This window comes from Nycticebus coucang, chromosome 5, assembly GCF_027406575.1.
Source record: "Nycticebus coucang isolate mNycCou1 chromosome 5, mNycCou1.pri, whole genome shotgun sequence".
Taxonomy (NCBI): Eukaryota; Metazoa; Chordata; class Mammalia; order Primates; family Lorisidae; genus Nycticebus; species Nycticebus coucang.
The window spans coordinates 113,394,110-113,413,593 of NC_069784.1; the positions used below are offsets into that span (position 1 = coordinate 113,394,110).

The following is a 19,484-nucleotide window of genomic DNA, read 5'->3' on the forward strand; positions in this document are numbered from 1 at the left end:
ATAGTAAAATTTAGAAGCAATGGTAGGTGAGGAGAATGAGAGAAATTAACTACAAACAATTTAGCACTGTTAAATTCTCACTGGAAACAAATGGGTTTTTGTGCTAAAGAACTTCTGCCTCTCAGGGATGCTCACCTGGGTACAGGAATTAAGGTCTACTAGTCTAAGCTCCCTGAGGAGAGGAGTGGCTCCCTGAGGAGTGGGAGTGGCTGGTACTGTTTGCCCATACAGTACCTCCCAGGCATAGAAGAACTCAGTAAACTTTAGATGACTGTTGGGAAGTGGGACACATGGCTGGATAAATGACTCAATGAAAAGGCAAGCTAAGTGGGGAAACCTCAGTGTGCTAATTAAAACTCCACTGAAACTGCACTTCACTTTCCTTAATGGCTGTTCAGCATATTTGCAATAGTACTTGTTATTGTCTTTCATCTAAATGACAAGGAAGACTTATCTGCTCTGTTTAAGACCTTTTCCATATGAAAAAAAGAATCACAAAACTAAATACAGTATAATACAGAATATTTTCTTTTTTTTTTTTTTTAATTTGGCTGAGGCTGGGTTTGAACCCACCACCTCCGGCATATGGGACCGGCGCCCTACCCCCCGAGCCACAGGCGCCGCCCCAGAATATTTTCTATAAGACTAGAGTCTGTTATTTCCATCTTTATTCTCACGGATTCACTATTCTTGAGTGTCGTTGGCTGGGAAAGTGGGCTTCCAAGAACCGTGTGGGGTATTCTCTTTGCTTTGCCTTCCCTTGTCTCTTATTGTTATACTAGACATGGGTCCCTAACAAGAGCCACACAATGGTTGCTAGATACCTGGAAATAACTGCAACATCTATTCAATTATTTGTTTTATGTTTATAGACTGTTTGCTTCTTTGTATCGCTGAATGGAAAAGACTATGAATCATAGGCTATTAAATGAAATTATGGTGTAGGTGTACAATTGTTGCAGGGAACAGAGAACAAAAACATAATTCTATACCAGCTTTGCTATGTGTAAAGATTTCTTTAAATAGTTTTTGAAAAAGTCACAAAAGAGATAAACAATAATGTTCAGCATACAGGCATACAAAAATGGCATCAGGTCTTTTAAAACGGAGTATTAAAAGTTTTATCTCTTATAAGCTGCTTGACAATAAACAAATGAACCCACATATACCATCCTATTTGATGGTCAAAATGATTGAGAGGTAAGCAGGCCATGTTCGAATCTCCATTTTACAGAGAGAAAACCAAGGCTTTGAGAAGTTCTCATACTTAATCTCATGCAAGCCAGCATGAGGGTAAAAACTAAGTTCTCCTAAATTCTAGCTTTGTTTAATTTGCAATTCATTAGCATGTCTTTAAGGCTTCTAAGGATAACCTTCATTTGCCCACAGTGAATGCAATGCACTGTACCTGGTTTACTTCCTGAGTGGCTGCTATTTGGTCCTGAAGTTGCAGAGGAGAGGCGGTTGGAGGCAGTTTTCTTATCTTGCACTTTGTAGTTGTCAGGCGCTACGTGAATAAGAAAAGAGAAAAGATGTACTTGGTTTCTTAAAGTTTCTTCAGAAACATCCATCCACCTATTCAACATTTACTGTTAACCTGGGAACTGAAAATTCAGGAACTGAAAATATGCAGTCATACCCTGTGTCCTCAAGGAGCACACAGTTCAGTGGAAAAGACGTGTCCAAAAATCAGCCTCAGCTCGTGTGACCAATCCTGTAGGAGCATCATGGGTGGGGTCCACACAGAACACGTTTCTTCGCCATCTGAGAGTACAGACGCGGGGAAGCACCACTGAAACCCAGTCTTACATCTTAGTTTTTCTTTTTTATATCTCCTAAGACCTTAGTTTTTATGAAGCACCACTGGTTTAGAATACATTTAAAATGTATTTATTTCTTTCTTGCCTTGGTGTATTCAGCATCGTGTAACTGTTCTCTGGCAACTGAGCCTCTGCAGTAGCCCTAGGTCCTGACAACAAACATCATCTCTAACAAAATTATCACGTAACAGCAAACTGTGAAAATTAGAAAGACTTAAAACACATGTTCAGTACAACTCATGTTTCTGAATAAGCCCTCCAATAAAAGCTTTTTTTTTTGTGGCGGGGAGGAGAGGTTGTAGCTTAATTATGTTGAAATTCAAACGTAAGACCTGGGTTTAAAGATGAGATCTGGTACTTACTAGTCGAGTCATCTGAATGTAACATGACTTTGCCAAATAGGTCATAGAGGGTGATACTGCCTAACTCAGAGTCGCTGGTAAGACGTGTGTTAAGAATCTACTATAGACTCTGGCATGTTTTGTCACACTTGTAGAGCCAGCTACTTGGGAGGATGAGGTGGAAGGATTGTTTGAGGCCAGGAATTCAAGACCAGCCTGGGTGGTAAAACAAGACTGTCTCTTTAAAAAAAATACATGAAAAGAATCTACCACAGATCTTTGCACACATTCGGTATTTAACAAATATTCCGGTCCTTTTCTTCCAACTTCAGTGCTCTTCCACAAAGTCCTGGCATCACACATGCACAGCACCCATGGAGTCAGCAAACCTGGCTCTGCTACTTATGAGCTGTGAATCCTCAGCACGTCACTTAACCTGTCTTAATTTTCTAATCTGTAAAGGGGAAAAGTCTAGTTTCTGAGTTGTGAATAGTACAGAGAGGCAGTCCACTGCCTAGTCCATGGTAAGACTCAATAATGGTAGAAAGTATTTTTAGCTCTCTCTTTGTGGGAAGTCAAACCCAGTTGATTTGGTGACAGTGGTCCTGGGGAGCAAGTGACCAACGTGGCAGGAAGGTGTGGCTCAGCTGCTAGTTTCAGAGGTTTTCAGTTCAGCTATAATTACACCTCCTGGGGGCTGTCAGGTAGGCTGAACTTATCAGTGTGATTTTTAGGAGATGCCCTGGTATGGGAAGAGGTAATCAGTCTTCCTAATTTGGGGCTTGGAGAAATGACAGTATTTTTAAATTTAATGCCTTTCATTACATTAAGTAATATGAACTTAAAAAAAACCCCTCTCTATCATAATAATGGGAAAATAAAGCCTTGTAAGATATTTTTTTAAAAAGCAAAGTACAGAGAATTTCACTACTTAAGAACACAATAAAAATAGAAATTTATTTGCTTTCAGATTTCCAAAATTTAATATCTGAAAATTCTAGTTAACTAGCAGATGGGATTACATATACCCTTTTATAATTTACCATTTAAAAATACAACTCAGGTGCCTTTCCAGTTATTGTTTACGTGAATCTCTCTTGTTTTTTAAAAGAAAAAACTAACTGAGCCATGTACTATGATGCTCAATAAGTCTTTGCTAGGCTCATAAAATCTTAATTGATATTCTTGCTAGCTTGAAAGCTATCTTCCATTAGTGTTACTGTGGCCTGGACTCTCTTTCTGATGTTCTGTGAAACAAAACATAGATGCAACAGACATTTGGAGCCTTTATCTAGCACAAATTCTCTGTGTCCAGTAAGTGCCATAAAAGTGCTTCTACATTCCACCTCCTTTACCATCCATTCATTGTATTCCCTGCAATGTCTTCCCATAAAAGTTGTGGGAAGAAGTTTTTTCTTTTTTTTGATACAGTCTATGTTGCCCTTGTTAGAGTGCCATGGAGTCATAGCTCACAGCGATCTCAAACTCTTGGGCTTAAGTGATTCTCCTGCCTCAGACTCCCAAGTACCTGGGACGACAGGCGCCCGCCACGACGCCCAGCTATTTTTTTGGTTGCAGTTGTCATTGTTGTCCAGCAGGCCTTGGCCGGGCTCGAACTGGCCAACCTTGACACGTGTGGCCGGCCCTGTACTCACTGAGCCACGGGTGCTGAGCCAGGCTGTGGGATTTCTACTGCTTTGTTTCTCCTTTTGCCTGCAAGGTCCAATTCAAGAGTCTCCCCTCAATGACTCAAAATCACTGATCCAACAAATGACCTGTTAATTTAGTCAAAACACTGGGTTCTGAAGACACTTAGGACTACAACCTTTGGATCATCTGAGTTTAAATCTCACTGAGTAATATGTGGACCTGACATCCAGGAGGATAATATTTCAGTCATGATTTTTTTTTTTGAGACAGAGTCTCACTATGTCACCCTTGGTAGAGTGCCGTGACATCACAGCTAATAGTAACCTCAAACTCTTGGGCTTAACAGATTCTCTTGCCTCAGCTTCCCAAGTAGCTGGGACTACAGGTGCCCGCCACCACACCCGGCTATTTTTTTGTTGCAGTTGTCACTGCTGTTTTAGCAGGCTGGTTTGAACCCACCACCCTCAGTGTATGTGGCCGGAGCCATAACCTCTGTGCTATGGGTGCTGAGCCAATTCAGTCACCATTTTTTATTAAAAATGGAATGTGGGCTGGGAAGCAGCAAAAGTTTAGTACTCAATTTCCAGCTCTGTACAATAGTCCCCCCTTTTCTGTGGGGCACAGATCCAGGACCCCCAGTGGATGTTTGAAATTGTGGACAACATCAAAACTTACATACATTATGTTTTTTTGATCTGATAACCCGGATGTCTACTAAGTGACTAATGGGTGGGCAGCATCTACAACATAGATCTGCTGGACAAAGAGATGCTACACATCCTAGGTTGGATGGAGCTGGAGGACATAAGATTTCATCATGCTACTCAGAAGGGCACACAATTTAAAACTTATGAATTATTTCCGGAATTTTCCATTTAACCTTTTTGGACAGTGAAAGAGCAGATAAAGGGGAAGTGCAAGTGCTTCTGCTACTGTACCAGCACTTCCATGTTACACTGTTCAACTGGACTTCGTGGAGCTACAACCCCCAGGACACACGGCTGTAGGGATACAGCTTTGAAAGCATGACAGAGAACACAGAACTAGAGGTTGAACCACATAGCTTTTTGCAGTAAAAAAGGGTTGAATATTAGCAATTTCGTACCTTCTATTAGTTTCAATCTATGCAAAAAGAAGGCCTCAGGCTACTATTCTTGTATTTGTTTCAAATATTCATATAAATTTATTCCTTATATGTATTCAAATATACCTGCCAGGAGTATTATAATATCTTAATCATAGATATTAAATGTATAACCAATGTCGTTTATAAAGTTTGCATTAGAACAAGGAAATAAAGCAACTGCATAACTCCTAATGACTTTTCTGATTATTCCACAAAATACAGAGCTTCTCTTTAGTTTAAATTTCTTATAATTACATGAAGTTGTGTAGTAATGATCAAAGTTCAGGAAAGCTAGCATCAGACAAACCTGGGTTCACTTCCCACACCACCTCAGTTTTCCTCCCATTTATATTTATTCAGACAGTACCCTACTCAGTAGGAACATGTGCTTGGTACTGGACATAATATTATTAAGTGAATGATGTTGTCTCCTCCTATCATTTCCATTTCCTTTTCTTGTCCTCTATTTCTGCGTTACACTGTGTTCTAGGGCTTTTGATTACCACAGTAATGTGTATCTTCTCTTGGAAAAATCATCTCCTGATAGGGCCTGAAGTACTAACCCTACATCAGTTAAGTATGCGTTTACAATTATCTTCTCTCAACAGAGTTACAGTCTTCCCCTCTAGCGAATATATGCTTATGCACCTCTGCTATCATGTGAAAATATGTCACAATCTGAACCAAATATCTGCACAAAATGAGCCAATCTTTAATGTCAGTCTCTTTGTTACTATTCTCGGAACCACCATATTCCCAGGCTCAGAGATGTTACGTAATTTTTTTCAACAAACATTTACAGATGCTGGCATGGGCCAGACACTGTGCCATGAGCAGAGGTTACAAAGATCATGAGACACAGCATCTGCTTCCAAGATGCTCATCATCCTCTGGAGAAGACAATGTGCACATACATGAAATTGCAACAACAGACCAATTTAATTTCTAAAAAACCAATAAACCACAGAACGTTTAATAACCAAATAAATGATGTAGTGTTTTAGGGATTCGGAGGTGGAGGAAAGTGCTATCAGGGGCAGTAGTTACTGGGCAAAGACAGAAGACCGGATACATCTGGACACATGGAGAGTAAAGTGGAGAAGGTCCCTTGGTGGGGTGGTGTGAAGAAACACGAGACAACTAGGCAGGACAGTGGGGTTTGGGATGGCAGGCGGCTGCAAGCACAAAACAAGCTACGCAATGCCTTTAGTTCCAAGAGTCTGGACTTTATCATGATGGCAACAGAAAGTCATTGAACTTCTGGCTATGAGCTACTTAACTTCAGTGGATTCTGTGTAAATGAAAAGCCAAGTCTAACAAGCCTGCTGTAAATAACTTTACAAAGGTTATCATCTTGAAAAAAACAACAAAAGGAAATCACGCATCTTAACAACTCTGCTTTCAATATAATTTAGTAACTATTCAGACTTGTCCATTTACCTTTATTATGAACCAAGAGCTAAGATTTGACCATAAATGGGAAAAAAGTGACATGCATGAACATAGTGAAACTTAGTCTGTAGCTGAAGAAAGGAGCAGCAGGGGAACAGCAGAGTCAGTGTGGTCTCCCTAACAGGAGCCAAGGGCAGCTCCTGCAGCACCACACCAGGACCACGCACCAGATACGAGACCCCAGCCACAAATGCCAGTGAGGAGAAGCAGCAGGCAGGAGGAGGAAACAGTGCCTGTTGGGAAACAGGTTGTGCTTTTGGAGCCACTTTCAGGCAGATCAAAAAGTAACATATGGGCAGAAATTGGTGGTATTAATCCTCTCCACTATGCAAGCTTATAGGTATTGTGCCATGACAATTTAAGTAACTACAGATGCTAAAGATAGCACAGTCTAATTTGCCTTTCTATACCAGCTATACTCTAATCTGCCCTTGTAAACCCATTTCATGGTGTGGGGTAACATCTAACCTTCACATTTAACCTGATAGTCTGACACATCAGTAAGAACAATGAACAATTTCTTTAACGCTATAGCTCACTTCTTGTAAAAGCAGATGCAACTGAATAGTGCCATTGATAATAATATATATTTGATTCATTTACAGAATCCTCCTGCTGACAGAAGTCCATTAAGATTTATTTTCTTGCTCTGTAAATTACTTGTAAAAAAAAAAAAAGATTTACCTTTTCTTTAAAAAAAAAAGATTTACTTTTTCTTTGTATTTCAGGTACTCCACATAGAACAAAAGTTATGTGGTGGTTACAGCAGATTGCGTTAGAGAATGGCAACAATGGTGGAGGCTTTAAAATCTGGAAGGAGTTCATTCAGAATTGACAGAGATTAAAAGTTAATTTCTGATTTCTCTATCTCTCCATAGTGGAAAAAAAAATTTAAATGCATGACAGTGAAGGAACATGATATTCAAGCAAAAGACCAAGAAATTGGCTCGATATTGAGACTGCACAAACCCAACAGAAGCCAGGCCTGATGGCTCATGGCTACAGTCCTAGCATTTTAGGAGACTGAGGCAGGATAACTCGAGGTCAGGAGTTCAAGACCGGCTTGACCAAAACCCCATATCTATAAAAAATAGAAAAATCAGTTGTGAGCGGAGACTCATGCCTGTAGTCCCACTATTGGGAGGCTAACGTGGGGGGATGACCTTAGCCCAGCAATTTGAGGATACAGTGAGCTATGACGATGCAGCTAAACTCTAGCCAGGACTGAGAGAAACCCAGTCAATGAGCAAACAAAAAAACAATAGAAGGACACTGATTTTATAAATATTTAATATAATCCAACACTGCATATGACAGAATCTACCACGGATTCCACCCTGTGTTTTTATAACTACACTAAAGCATGAAGAATGGAACAGAGACATGTAGTTATTTATTTTAATTTCTAAGTATCAATTTCCAAAGAGAAGTTAAGGTAGTTGTATTGAAATGTCAAGATCTATAAATATGATAAAAATACTGATATCGCCATAACTTTTCCAAAACAAATCTATTTGCGTGCTAACTTATGCATGATAGGGAAAATATAAACATCACGTAAATAATAGCAAAAGATAATTTTATCAAAACAAATTACCAAAATACTCCTATATGATAAAGAGTGGGCTATTTGTTTGCTCTAAAAAGCCGACGTTTAATCATAGCTATCGTATTCTGAGCTTAAAGGAACAGACTACGAGTAATGGAACATTGGTCTTTGACATCTGGCCAATTGCAGTTCTATGATAATTTTTCTCTCCACCAGAACAACTTCAGGATGGGGGGGGTAGTTCTGTCTGTCATCTTTATAATTTCCATATTTCCAGTGTTTAGCCCACTCCCTGGTATATATGTAACATTATTATTTTTTTAATTAAAAAAAATTTTGTTTTTTCTCTTTTTGAAGGGACAGAGTCTTATCACCCTTGGTAGAGTGCTGTGGTGTCATAACTTACAACAGCTTCAAACTCTTGGGCCTGAGCAATCCTCTTGCCTCAGCCTTCCCAGTAACTGACTACAGGTGTGTGCCACCATGCCCTGCTAGTTTTTTCTATTTTTAGTAAAGATGGATGGGGTCTCGCTCTTGCTCAGTCTGGTCTCACTTCTGAGCTCAAGCAATCCATCCATCTTGGCCTCCCAGAGTACACATATGTGATATTAAATGAGTGCCTGAAGAAGGAAGAGAGGGATAGAGAGTGGCAAACTATGGCAAAAGTTCAGAAAGAAAAAGTATTAATGACAAGATTAGTAACAAGATAAAGAATAAATTCTTATTTTTGGTTGACTGTTACAATTGTAGAAGTGACAAAAAAATCGTCAGATCAAGGTCACATCCACCTTATGTCAGAAAAGAAAAAAGTATTTCATGTTATTCTAGGATGGATTCAACATTATATTAAGCAAGACTCAAAATAAATGTTTTTTGCAGCCCCTGAATAGAATGGTTTGCCCAATATCATCTACAGCACAATTCTCAGGAATTAGAGTGACATTCTCCAAATACAACAAAAAACAAGTTGAGTATCCCTAATCCGATAATCTGAAATCTGAAACACTTCTGGTCCTAAGCATTTGGAATAAGGGACACTCAACCCGTATTGCCTAGAATGCCCGGGGAAGAGCGTGTGAATGTCACAGCCTCTGCTGACAACACTGGAAAGGCTGTGGAATGAGCAGCTCATCTTTAAGATGTCTGTAAACTCCACCCTTTTCCCAGAGCAATTTAATAAACTTCTTTTGATAATCTGCTTGTTAAATAGCCAAAGAAACATCCATCTTAGCTGAATATGAGAAAAAGCTTATTTCAGAAAAGCACGCTTTCCATGTATTTTGTGGAAACTCCAGTGAATCACCCACTAAGCTGTGTTGTTTACCACTAAAAGCAGCTCCTTGATTCATGTTATGAACTCCATCTGACACATTTAGCTGACAGGAATAAACATTACACACTTAAAAATGCAACCAAAAAGGCTTTTTATCTGATAAATAAATACATAAAACAAAAACCTTCCTTCAGCCAGCTGGCAATACTAAAAATAAAACAGAAAAAGCTGTATTTTTAACCCGCATTAATATAAAGCAGATTAGCAGGCAAGCCTTTTCATCCACTAGTGACTTGCTCCCCTGGTGACTTATCACAGTCACAATGCAAGCTACTATACAAATTACTCCTATCCTACAATATGAATAATATTTATGACTAAGTAAAGGGCAAACTCCACAAATGGGGAGAAAAGTCTAAATATGTTAAAGTTTTCCAGTCACACTGAGAAATGGTGATTCAGAGACTATAGTTACCTGTCTAAATTTCAACCCCTAGACATGGAGTTTAACAAGTTAGACCCGATTCAATTAAACTCAATGTGTAATTAGAAGAAACTATTTAAATAATTTATGAAAAGAAAAATAATTAGAACTCAACTTTTTTATACTTTGCTTAATTAAAATAACCAACCAAAAGAGGATGTTTTTACTTTAACAGGATCATAATTTACTTTAAAGAAAACTAAAATGGCTAATGCTGATTTTTATACAATGATTACTATTTGCCACAAAATAGAAGAGCTTTCTTTTCTTCTTCTTTTTTTTTTGAGACCAGGTCTTGTTCTGTCCCCCTGGTTTCCTCATAGCTCACTGCTGTCTCAAACTCCTGGGCTCAAGAGATCCTCCTGCCTTAGCCTGCCAAGTAGCTGAGCCTATAGGTGTGTGCCACCAGGCCTAGCTAGTTTTTCCTATTTTTTTTCTAGAGATTGACCCTCGCCTTGTTGTCCAGGCTGGCAGTCCTCCTGTGTTGGCCTCCCAAAGTACAGAGATTACATCTACGAATCACTATACCTGGTTAGAAAAGTGCAAAATAAAATTATCAAAGCAGAAAATATACAGTTCTTAGAAATAATCTTCCAGAAGCAGTGGACTCAGTTTTAAGCATCACTTTTGCCAAGAAATTTGAATGTAATTTTAATCCTATGAGTATCAGTCAACTGAGTTTAAACAGTGAAATAAATATGTATATGCACCACTGCAAAATACCAATCATTAATCATTCTTCCTCTGTAGAAAATAACACTAAAATACTTTAAACTTTCTTATGTAAACTTTATAGAGTTGACTAGGAATGAGGGGGAAGTACTAAAATGTTAGGTTTATCCAAATTCATCTCTAGTAATCACTAAACACTTAAACACTATTTAAAATGATGCACCAATGCATTCTCACCACACTGTCCTGTGGCACCCATCATTCTACATCTGCGACATTGTTTCTCCCCACCCCCTCACTGCAACACCAGCCTCACCATCTCTAACTATTTACACCCAGTCTTACATTACAGGTCACTCCTGGTGCTGTCCTCTGAACTGGTTTTCATAAATGTGCAATGACATACATGTATATCCACCAGTTGAGTTTAACATACAGAATTCAATCCATTTATCACAGTCCAGGTCAAGTGTCTTTCTCACAAATCTTTTTTAGCTATTCCCACCACATTTCTTTCTCTGACATTTACTATATTCCAGTCTGCCCATACAATTTAACATTTGATTTCATTCTAATCATTTTCAGAATGTATGTTTCCAAAGTTCTAAAATACAGATAGTCTCATGAGAGGCAGGACAAAAAACAGGTTCCATAGTTTTAAAGAAAAGGAGGGCGGAGGAAGGGAGAATGCTTGATGCAATAATTTTCTCTCAAAAATTCATACTGCAAGTTTGCAAGGGGAAGGAGCTGTGTCATTTCACGCTGGTTACCCAAGAAATACCCATTGTTTGCTTCTTTTCCAGCAGAACTCTCACTGGCCGTGAGACACAGATCTGGGCAATAGTTGAAAAGTGAAGTTGTTATGTGAGATTTGTGGAAACGACTCGGATGGCATGAATCTGTTCTTTACTCTCTCCTGTTCCTCCTGCCTTGAGCATGGACGAGATGCCCCAGGTAGAGTATCCATCTTGTAACTTGGAGGCTGTCATCAGGGAAAGGTCAAGGGAATACAGAGACCCAGCCCTGCATCTTTAAGCTGCTGGACTAGAACCAGCAACTCTTTACCTCCATGTTTCCTGTAAGAAAGAAAGAAGAAGGGCGGTGCCTGTGGCTCAGTCGGTAGGGTGCCGGCCCCATATACCGAGGGTGGCGGGTTCAAACCCAGCCCCGGCTGAACTGCAACCAAAAAATAGCTGGGTGTTGTGGCGGGTGCCTGTAGTCCCAGCTACTCGGGAGGCTGAGGCAAGAGAATCGCTTAAGCCCAGGAGTTGGAGGTTGCTGTGAGCTGTGTAATGCCATGGCACTCTACCGAGGGCCATAAAGTGAGACTCTGTCTCTATAAAAAAAAAAAAAAAAAAAAAAAAAAGAAAGAAGAAAACTCCTAATTTCTTTAAATCACTGTTTTGGGGGGATTCTATCCTCACAATTAAAAACAATCCCTAGGGTGGTACCTGTGGCTCAAAGGAGTAGGGTGCCAGCCCCATATACCGGAGGTGGTGGGTTCAAACCCGGCCCCAGCCAAAAACTGCAAAAATAAATACATAAATAAAATAAAATAAAAATAATCCCTAAACTGATACAGAGATCCTATTCACTAAAGAATGAAGTCCACATAGTTTTATAAATCTTTCAGATTTGGCCCTAGCCCACACTTAACAGATTCCATTCCCTCAATTCTCCAACTCTTGAGCCAAGTCAGATATCACTGATGGCTGGAGGAGAGATTCTAAACGGGATTTGGTAGTAAGATTCACAAAAGGTGGAAGAAATGACATTTGAGTATGTATGTAGCGGGGGTGGGGGGAGGAACGAGATAGTAAGACTATGAAAGAGGCTGGGTGCCCGTAGCACAGTGGTTACAGCCCCAGCCACATACACTGAAGTTGGCAGGTTCAAACCCAGCCCGGGCCAGCTAAAACAACAATGACAACTGCAACAAAAAATAGCTGGACACTGTGGTGGTCACCTGTAGTCCCACCTACTTGGGAAGCTGAGGCAAGAGAATCTCTTAAGCCCAAGAGTTTGAGGTTGCTGTGAGCTGTGATGCCACAGCACTCTACCAAGGGCAACATATTGGGACTCTGACTCAAAAACAAAACAAACAAACAAAAAAGACTATGAAAGAGAACACATGAACTAGAAGACAAAAACAATGCAAGTGAAGCTAGGTGGTGGTTTCATGATAAAAATATTTCATATGCAGTGTCTTAGACAATGGCTTTTCATCCAAGGCATTCACAAACAGGTTAGACATACTGAAGGATTCTCTACATACTTCCTATTTCAGCTTCTCCTTCATTTGGTATATCATAAATCCTACATTTTCCAATTTCCTTCAGAAATCAGACAGTAAAACAGGTGCAGGTTCATCATATTAAAGCATATCAGCTTTAGTTTTGGAAACACAGGAGGAGCAAAGTCAGAAGATAAAAATGAGTGAAAGATGGCATATCTGGGTTTTAATAAAATTTGTAACAGAAATCAGTAGAATCTGAAAAGAATGTGAAGGGTTCCCAGATCAAACCTAGTCATCTAGACTAGCTCTTGGTAATTCCCAAGCCATGATTCTCTTTCTCCTCAAATAGTATTATAAGGCCCTACCTTAACTGCAACTCATAGCTTCCCTATCAACTATGGTATAAATACTTCCTTAATAGTAGAAAGGTATTAATTGCACACTTGCTTATAAGAAATAAAAGTAAAATTTTAAATTATCTTAATTTTATTTTAAAAAATATTAGACTATATGATTCAGTGGTTAGGGTGCCAGCCACATATACCAGGCTGGCGTGTTCCAACCCAGCCCAGGCCTGCCAAACAACAATGACAACTACAACCAAAAAATAGCTGGGCGTTGTGGCGGGCACCTGTAGTCCCAGCTACTTGGGAGGCTGAGGCTAGACAATTACTTCAGCCCAAGAGTTTGAGGTTGTTGTGATGCCTCGGCACTCTACAGAGGGTGACATAGTGAGATACTGTCACACACATACATACAAAAAAATAAATGAATAAAAAATATTAGATTTATAAAATGATCATGAAGATAAGAATTTTAAAGGCCCATAGTCTTATCACCCAGATAACCTATTTTTTCATCTTAAAAAAGAAACATCTATCGCATGGTTAGGAAATTCAAATAGTACAAAAGGCTATATAAGGGAAAGTGACCTCTCCTTTCTTTATTAAAAAATTCCTATATACATGTATGTATTGACTTTGCATTTATTCAGAGTATCATGCTATTAGAATGTATTTGCTCTTCTGGTAATCTATCTTGTTAGCCTACTTCTCAAGTTCCTCCTTTACACCTCATTTCATCATTTCCAATATGTGGTGGCTACTGCAATTAGATACTCAGGATGCATCTTCTTTTTAGGTTCTCTGCTAAATCTTCATTGCTGTGTGAGACTGCTGCCTACCTGATCCCTTGCTCACCGAGGTGGTATATCACTCTCTTGCATTTTAGACCTCTCTGCTTCTGCCAGTATGAACTCAACTGGAAAAGGCAACCTCCTTCCAAGGAGGCTTTGCTTTCCTGGAACAGCCCAACAGTGAACAAAAACAGGAACGGAACCTGAAAGAAGCCATAATATTAGGGCTAAATCAGAAGCTTAAAAAGATTTGTTCCATGTGGACCATTTCTTCCCCTCTTGGTTTGCAGGCCAAACCTGCATCTGCTCCAGCTGTACCTTCTGCCATTTCTGACAGGAGCATGTTGTGGGCTGATGAATCAAACTGCTCCTCTGGCACCTTCTCTGAACAGGAAACGGAGGAGTGAAGCAAAAGCACAGGACGCTTCCCAGCCACATTTATGGCTGCTCCAAAGGCAGAATCATCAGACTGTTTAAGCCAAGGAGTACTGAGAAGAACAGAATGCTGAAGCTGCTCCATCCTCTGATCCGAGAGGCAATGAAACATCAGGGAAGGCAGCCAGTGCTGCCCACAGTGACGAGCACCACTGGCCCCCACTTTGCAGGCTCTGCACGGATATAGTACTCAGGCTACTGGTGACTTTCACAAATATATGATTTGTGGTCTGCAAATATGTTTGAATCTGTTTTTTATTTTTTTTAAAGAGATAAGAGTCTCACTTTATCGCCCTCGGTAGAGTGCCGTAACATCACAGCTCACAGAAACCTCCAACTCCTGGGCTTAGGAGATTCTCTTGCCTCAGCCTCCCGAGTAGGTGGGACTACAGATGCCTGCCACAAAGCCCAGCTATTTTTTTGTTGCAATTTGGCCGGGGCCGGGTTTGAACCTACCACCTTTGGTATATGGGGCGGTGCCCTATCCATTGAGCCACAGGTGCTGCCCCTTTTGGCTAAGATCAAGTGTAGTATCTGTTCTTATCGGTTAATATTTGAATCTTTTAAATAATTAAGACCATTATTCTGGAGTACAAAGAAATATGACCAAATAAGGACTTTGACATGCTCAGTAATAACCAGAGATTCAATATTAGGCCAGGAAAAAGGGGTTTAAATCATAAAGTGTTCCTTTAGTCTTATGTAGGAAAGAAAAGGGGACATTTAAAACATGTTCTGGTCTTTTTTTTTCTTTCTTTTTAAAAAATCTTTTCGCTAGACATGGCATTTTCCTTGGGCTGCTAATCACTTTAATTTGCTATACTCTATACATCCACAAATGGGAAAATCTTAAATTTGGAACCTACTAAATATCTAAATGTCGTGACCAATGAAAACAAAACAAACTAAAGGACAGGATCCCAATCTGAAAAACACGGAAACAAGAGAGTGGTTTTACAAGTTCTACCAACTCTCAAAAGCACAAAGACAACTGTGTGGCAGGTGTCACAACCTGCCAACCAGTAGCAGGCCACAAGGAAAGGCTCTTTGTAGGCCAGTCTGAAAGGCCCATAAATGAGCACTGGTGGCGACTGGGTCCACAGACTGAAAGTTACAAGCTTACTGTCCTATTAGTATATTCACTTAAAGTATGATACATCCATTTCAGACAAGAGAATCCAATTACACCTTCTAAATCTGCCTGAGCTATAGGCACTTTAGGGTCATAGAGCACTAAGCCAACACTAAGCTGATAAACAGACTCTTTTCAATGCTTTTGAGATGCATTTTATGTGACTATTTCTTACTTTAGAGCTTCCCTTTGGAGCTGTCGTTCTCAATCTTCCTAATGCCTTGATTTATTTTCATTGTTACAAAGGGATCGTGACCCACAGGTTGAGAACCGCTGCTTTGGAGGTTGGTAGCAGAAGCCAGAGGAGGGAGATTGAGATGGTAAACTCTACAGATAGCTGCTCCTAGAAGAAGGAAAAAAGCAGCCAACAATCACTAAGTGGAATCAGGAAGGGATAGAGCTGTTCTTTCATCTCAGGAGCAAGGGACCATCACTGGCCTGGCCTGTCTCTCCACCCTGTTCTTTATCTAGAAAGAACTGCTCCTAGACAACCAGTCCTACTTTCAAAATTGCTATAGAGTCACTATTAGAAAGGGAGACATCTAACCAATTGTGAGTGGATCTCATTTCAGTCTTTGAGTGCCCCTCAAACCCACCACTTTTCCTAGAAGCACAAGGAGTATTCTGAGCGACCTAGCAATACGTTTTCTTTGTCTTTTACAAATGAAACACATGCCCAATATTTTTTTTGTTATCCCATATCCTCTGTTTCAGAGAAGTGGAAAATCTTAGAAAGATTTTAAAAAGGTGTGTGCTTTCTGTAAATAGTAAGGTAAGGAGAGGTTTTGATACTTAGTTTGGACTCCAAGTAGATTAAGGCAGGAAAATTACTACAGCTGGGTGAGGGGCAGGGATAGGGAGAAGGGTTTGGGAGAAAGGGACAATCTGCTTTAGAAACAGCAGAATATGAGCAATGTGAGGGGTAGACTATAGTGCCATTAAAACAGAATAAACATTTAACAGAAATTGGATGAATAACTATTTTTCATGGACATTCTATAACATCATTATATAATAGGTTAATTAGGCTTTTGTAAATATCAGGTATACACGCAATATTTTTATAATGCGAATATGTGCTCCAGCTTTCAAACAGCTAATATGTAAATGATCTGGAATACAACCTACTTATTGTTAAGAATTGCTGTTTTTTAAAAAACCAAATACTATAAGAGTCTAGCAAATATGTATAAGGTTAAGAGTCCTAGGTGATCAGATTTTAGAGCTACTTGAGAAAGGAAGGAAGGAAGTTCATTCAATAAATGTAATGAGCCATTTACATATTTAAAATATCTTGCCTTGGAAATACTCATACCTATGTTTCTCAATTAGTACTTTCTTATCAGCTACTGCATTTTTTTTAGGTGAGATTTTCTGGCAGGCTAAACTTTACTCTAATGAACCATTTGGTTACAAAAAATATGGTAACTACTAATTCCTGACAATAATTCCAGTTTTTCATATGTTTAAAAGATGAGCTTTTAGGGCGGCACCTGTGGCTCAGTGGGTAGGGCACCGGCCCCATATACCGAGGGTGGTGGGTTTGAACCCGGCCCCGTCCAAACTGCAATAAAAAATGGCCAGGCTTTGTGGGGGGGTGGGGGTGGTGGTGGTGCCTGTAGTCCCAGCTACTCGGGAGGCTGAGGCAAGAGAATTGCCTAAGGGCAGGAGTTGGAGGCTGCTGTGAGCTGTGATGTCATAGCACTCTACCGAGGGTGATAAAGTGAGACTCTGTTTCTTAAAAAAAAAAAAAAGATGAGCTTTTAAATATCACCTGTTAACATTGTGGATGAGCATTTTACTGCACCTCAAAGCCTTCCTTCCTAAGAATAGGAAAGATTCGAGGATGGCTAATGCCAATATCATCAGTGAGAGTTGTGTTTTACACAAGAAAAATTTACTACCCTCTCTTTCTGTAACTCACCAAATCGATTTTAGAAGTTCTTAATCACAAAAACATCACATTAAAGTGATACATGGATATGGGCCTTCAGAGTGATCAAATTAATGTAAACACATTAAAACGATTATCTAGATCTCTGCATTAGATAAACAGTTACAGATAATCTTTTATGCATTAATGTCTATCCTCTGTAACAACAGATCAGGCTCAGCAAGTGAGAATTAGTGACATGAAAGAATAATTCTATTGTATATGGAATCTGAAATCAACACAAATGGTATTTTATGTGCCATTATCATTAAGGCAGACTTCCTAACTTCCTAATCATCCACCTATTTACAAGCTGTGCTGCACTAGACTTGGTGGGTTAAACAGATGAACTTCTGCAGCCCCCTTGGATGCTTGAAATCTTGCTTACAGGTTTAGTAAAATAAAAGCTCTATAATGAAGAAAAGTGTTTTGCAATGACCTATTATGAGACACATTACTGCCTACGACTGAAATGATACAAAAGGCATATTCTTTTATCTTCTGTTTCTACAAATAACTGCTTCCTTCCCCTTTTTTTCCTTGCTCCTCTATGGACTGCCTCCCAAGCTGTGTGATCTGTGATGATGTTCCTGCTTCTCATGAGTGAGACTCCCCAGGATAAGAGCCCAATCAACACCCTTTCTTTGACTCCTTGGCAAGGGAACTGGAGAAGGCCTGGTGCTCATTCAGGAGAGGCCTGCACCAGAGACAGCACCTCCACAATAAGTGGGGACTTCTCCACCTCCCTCCCTGGAGGAGATACCCACTCCAGAGATACCCAGAAGCCAAATAACTTTCTTCCTAAGAATTCAGTGAGCTGACTTATCACTGTGTTGCATAATTCTTCCCCTGAAATAGTGCCAACACCACCTTGGTTAGCAGTTCCCAAAAGCACACTGCTATTTACAACAATCAATACAGGCACCGTCTATGCTGGGGTCATAAAAATACCAATATTGATCTGACTTATATCAACCCAAGTTCACTTTGCTAATACTGCATATAAGAATGCCAATTTCATCTAAATTCTTAAGGATACAGACAGTTATATTTCATAGGGGCCTACAGTGAAACATCAGCTGGCAATACATCAGTTTCTATTGATTTGGAAATTATTATAAACCAGCTTTAAAAGTTTGTCAATTTGTATTTCACTAGAAAAAAAAATCCTAGGCCATTTTATGAAACCCAATGTTAACAAAAAATTTAGGCTTACTATAAAAGCTGGAAAAGCTATTCTAATACTACCTAATACTTAAAATTTTGATTTTAAATCTTTATGTTTTGATTTTAGATTATTAAAAACCTTTTTTAGAATATCTAAAACCATGCTTTAAATTCTAATTAGAAATGTCCAATTTAGGCTAGGTGAAATGGCTCACACCTAGAACAAGACCCCCACCTCTACCAAATGTAGAAAAAATTAGCCAGGCATGGTGGTACATGCCTGTAGTTTCAGCTACTCGGGAGGCTGAGGCAGAAGGATCACAGAGCCCAGGAGTCTGAGGCTGCAGGGAGCTATGATGACACCAACGTGTTCTACCCGATGAAGCAAGAGACTGTCTCAGAAAAAAAAAAAAAAAGGAAATGTCCAATTTGTTACAAGCTACTTCTAAACTTCATTCAACCTTGCTTAGCAAGGCCTACTGGAGTGTCTACTCTCTCATATAGTATTAGATTAACTTAATAAGGAAAGAAAGGTAAAGCTAACAAAAGAAATAACTCTAAGACTCAAAACAACAAGAACGACAACAACAAACCAGTGAAAACACTCAACTGACATTGTGAAACAGGAGAAACACAGACTAATCACTATAAAATCCGGAACTTTAAAAAGGAAATAATACAAACTACTGTAAAGGAAAAATATAATACTAATGTAGCAGCAGCAACTGTGAGTGCTGATTTATCAAGATCCATCTAACATTTACAGACACTTTGCTAAAAGTTTTACATGTGTTGCATCTAATTTCTATAGTCACATTGTAAAGTAAGCAATTGGCATCCACATTTGACACCGAAAATATAGAGGTAGAGAACAAGAAGTGGCCAGAAAAAGGTACAAATCTAACTCAGTTAGATTTGGAATCTGGTTCTGATTCCAGAATTTACATGGTTTTCTTTCACACTGCTTGTCATTCTTGAGAAAAGGGTCAAACTCACTTGTGGGACCAGCTGGAGAATAACTAAGACCTGGTCCAGGGGCCTGAGAGGAGATAAGTTTTCCTTTTCTTTTTTTTTTTTTC

At 39.4% G+C, this 19,484-nt stretch overlaps 1 protein-coding gene across 9 annotated transcripts in view; it reads right to left on the reverse strand.

Moving 5' to 3' along the window:
- MAP7 (microtubule associated protein 7) overlaps positions 1-19,484 on the reverse strand; it is a 183,746-nt gene that overhangs the window by 62,879 nt on the left and 101,383 nt on the right. For all 9 annotated transcript variants that reach the window (XM_053590831.1, XM_053590830.1, XM_053590829.1 and 6 more), the window contains one exon: positions 1,409-1,507. In XM_053590831.1, coding sequence (XP_053446806.1) covers positions 1,409-1,507 — 99 coding nt within the window. The remainder of the gene's footprint in view (positions 1-1,408; positions 1,508-19,484) is intronic.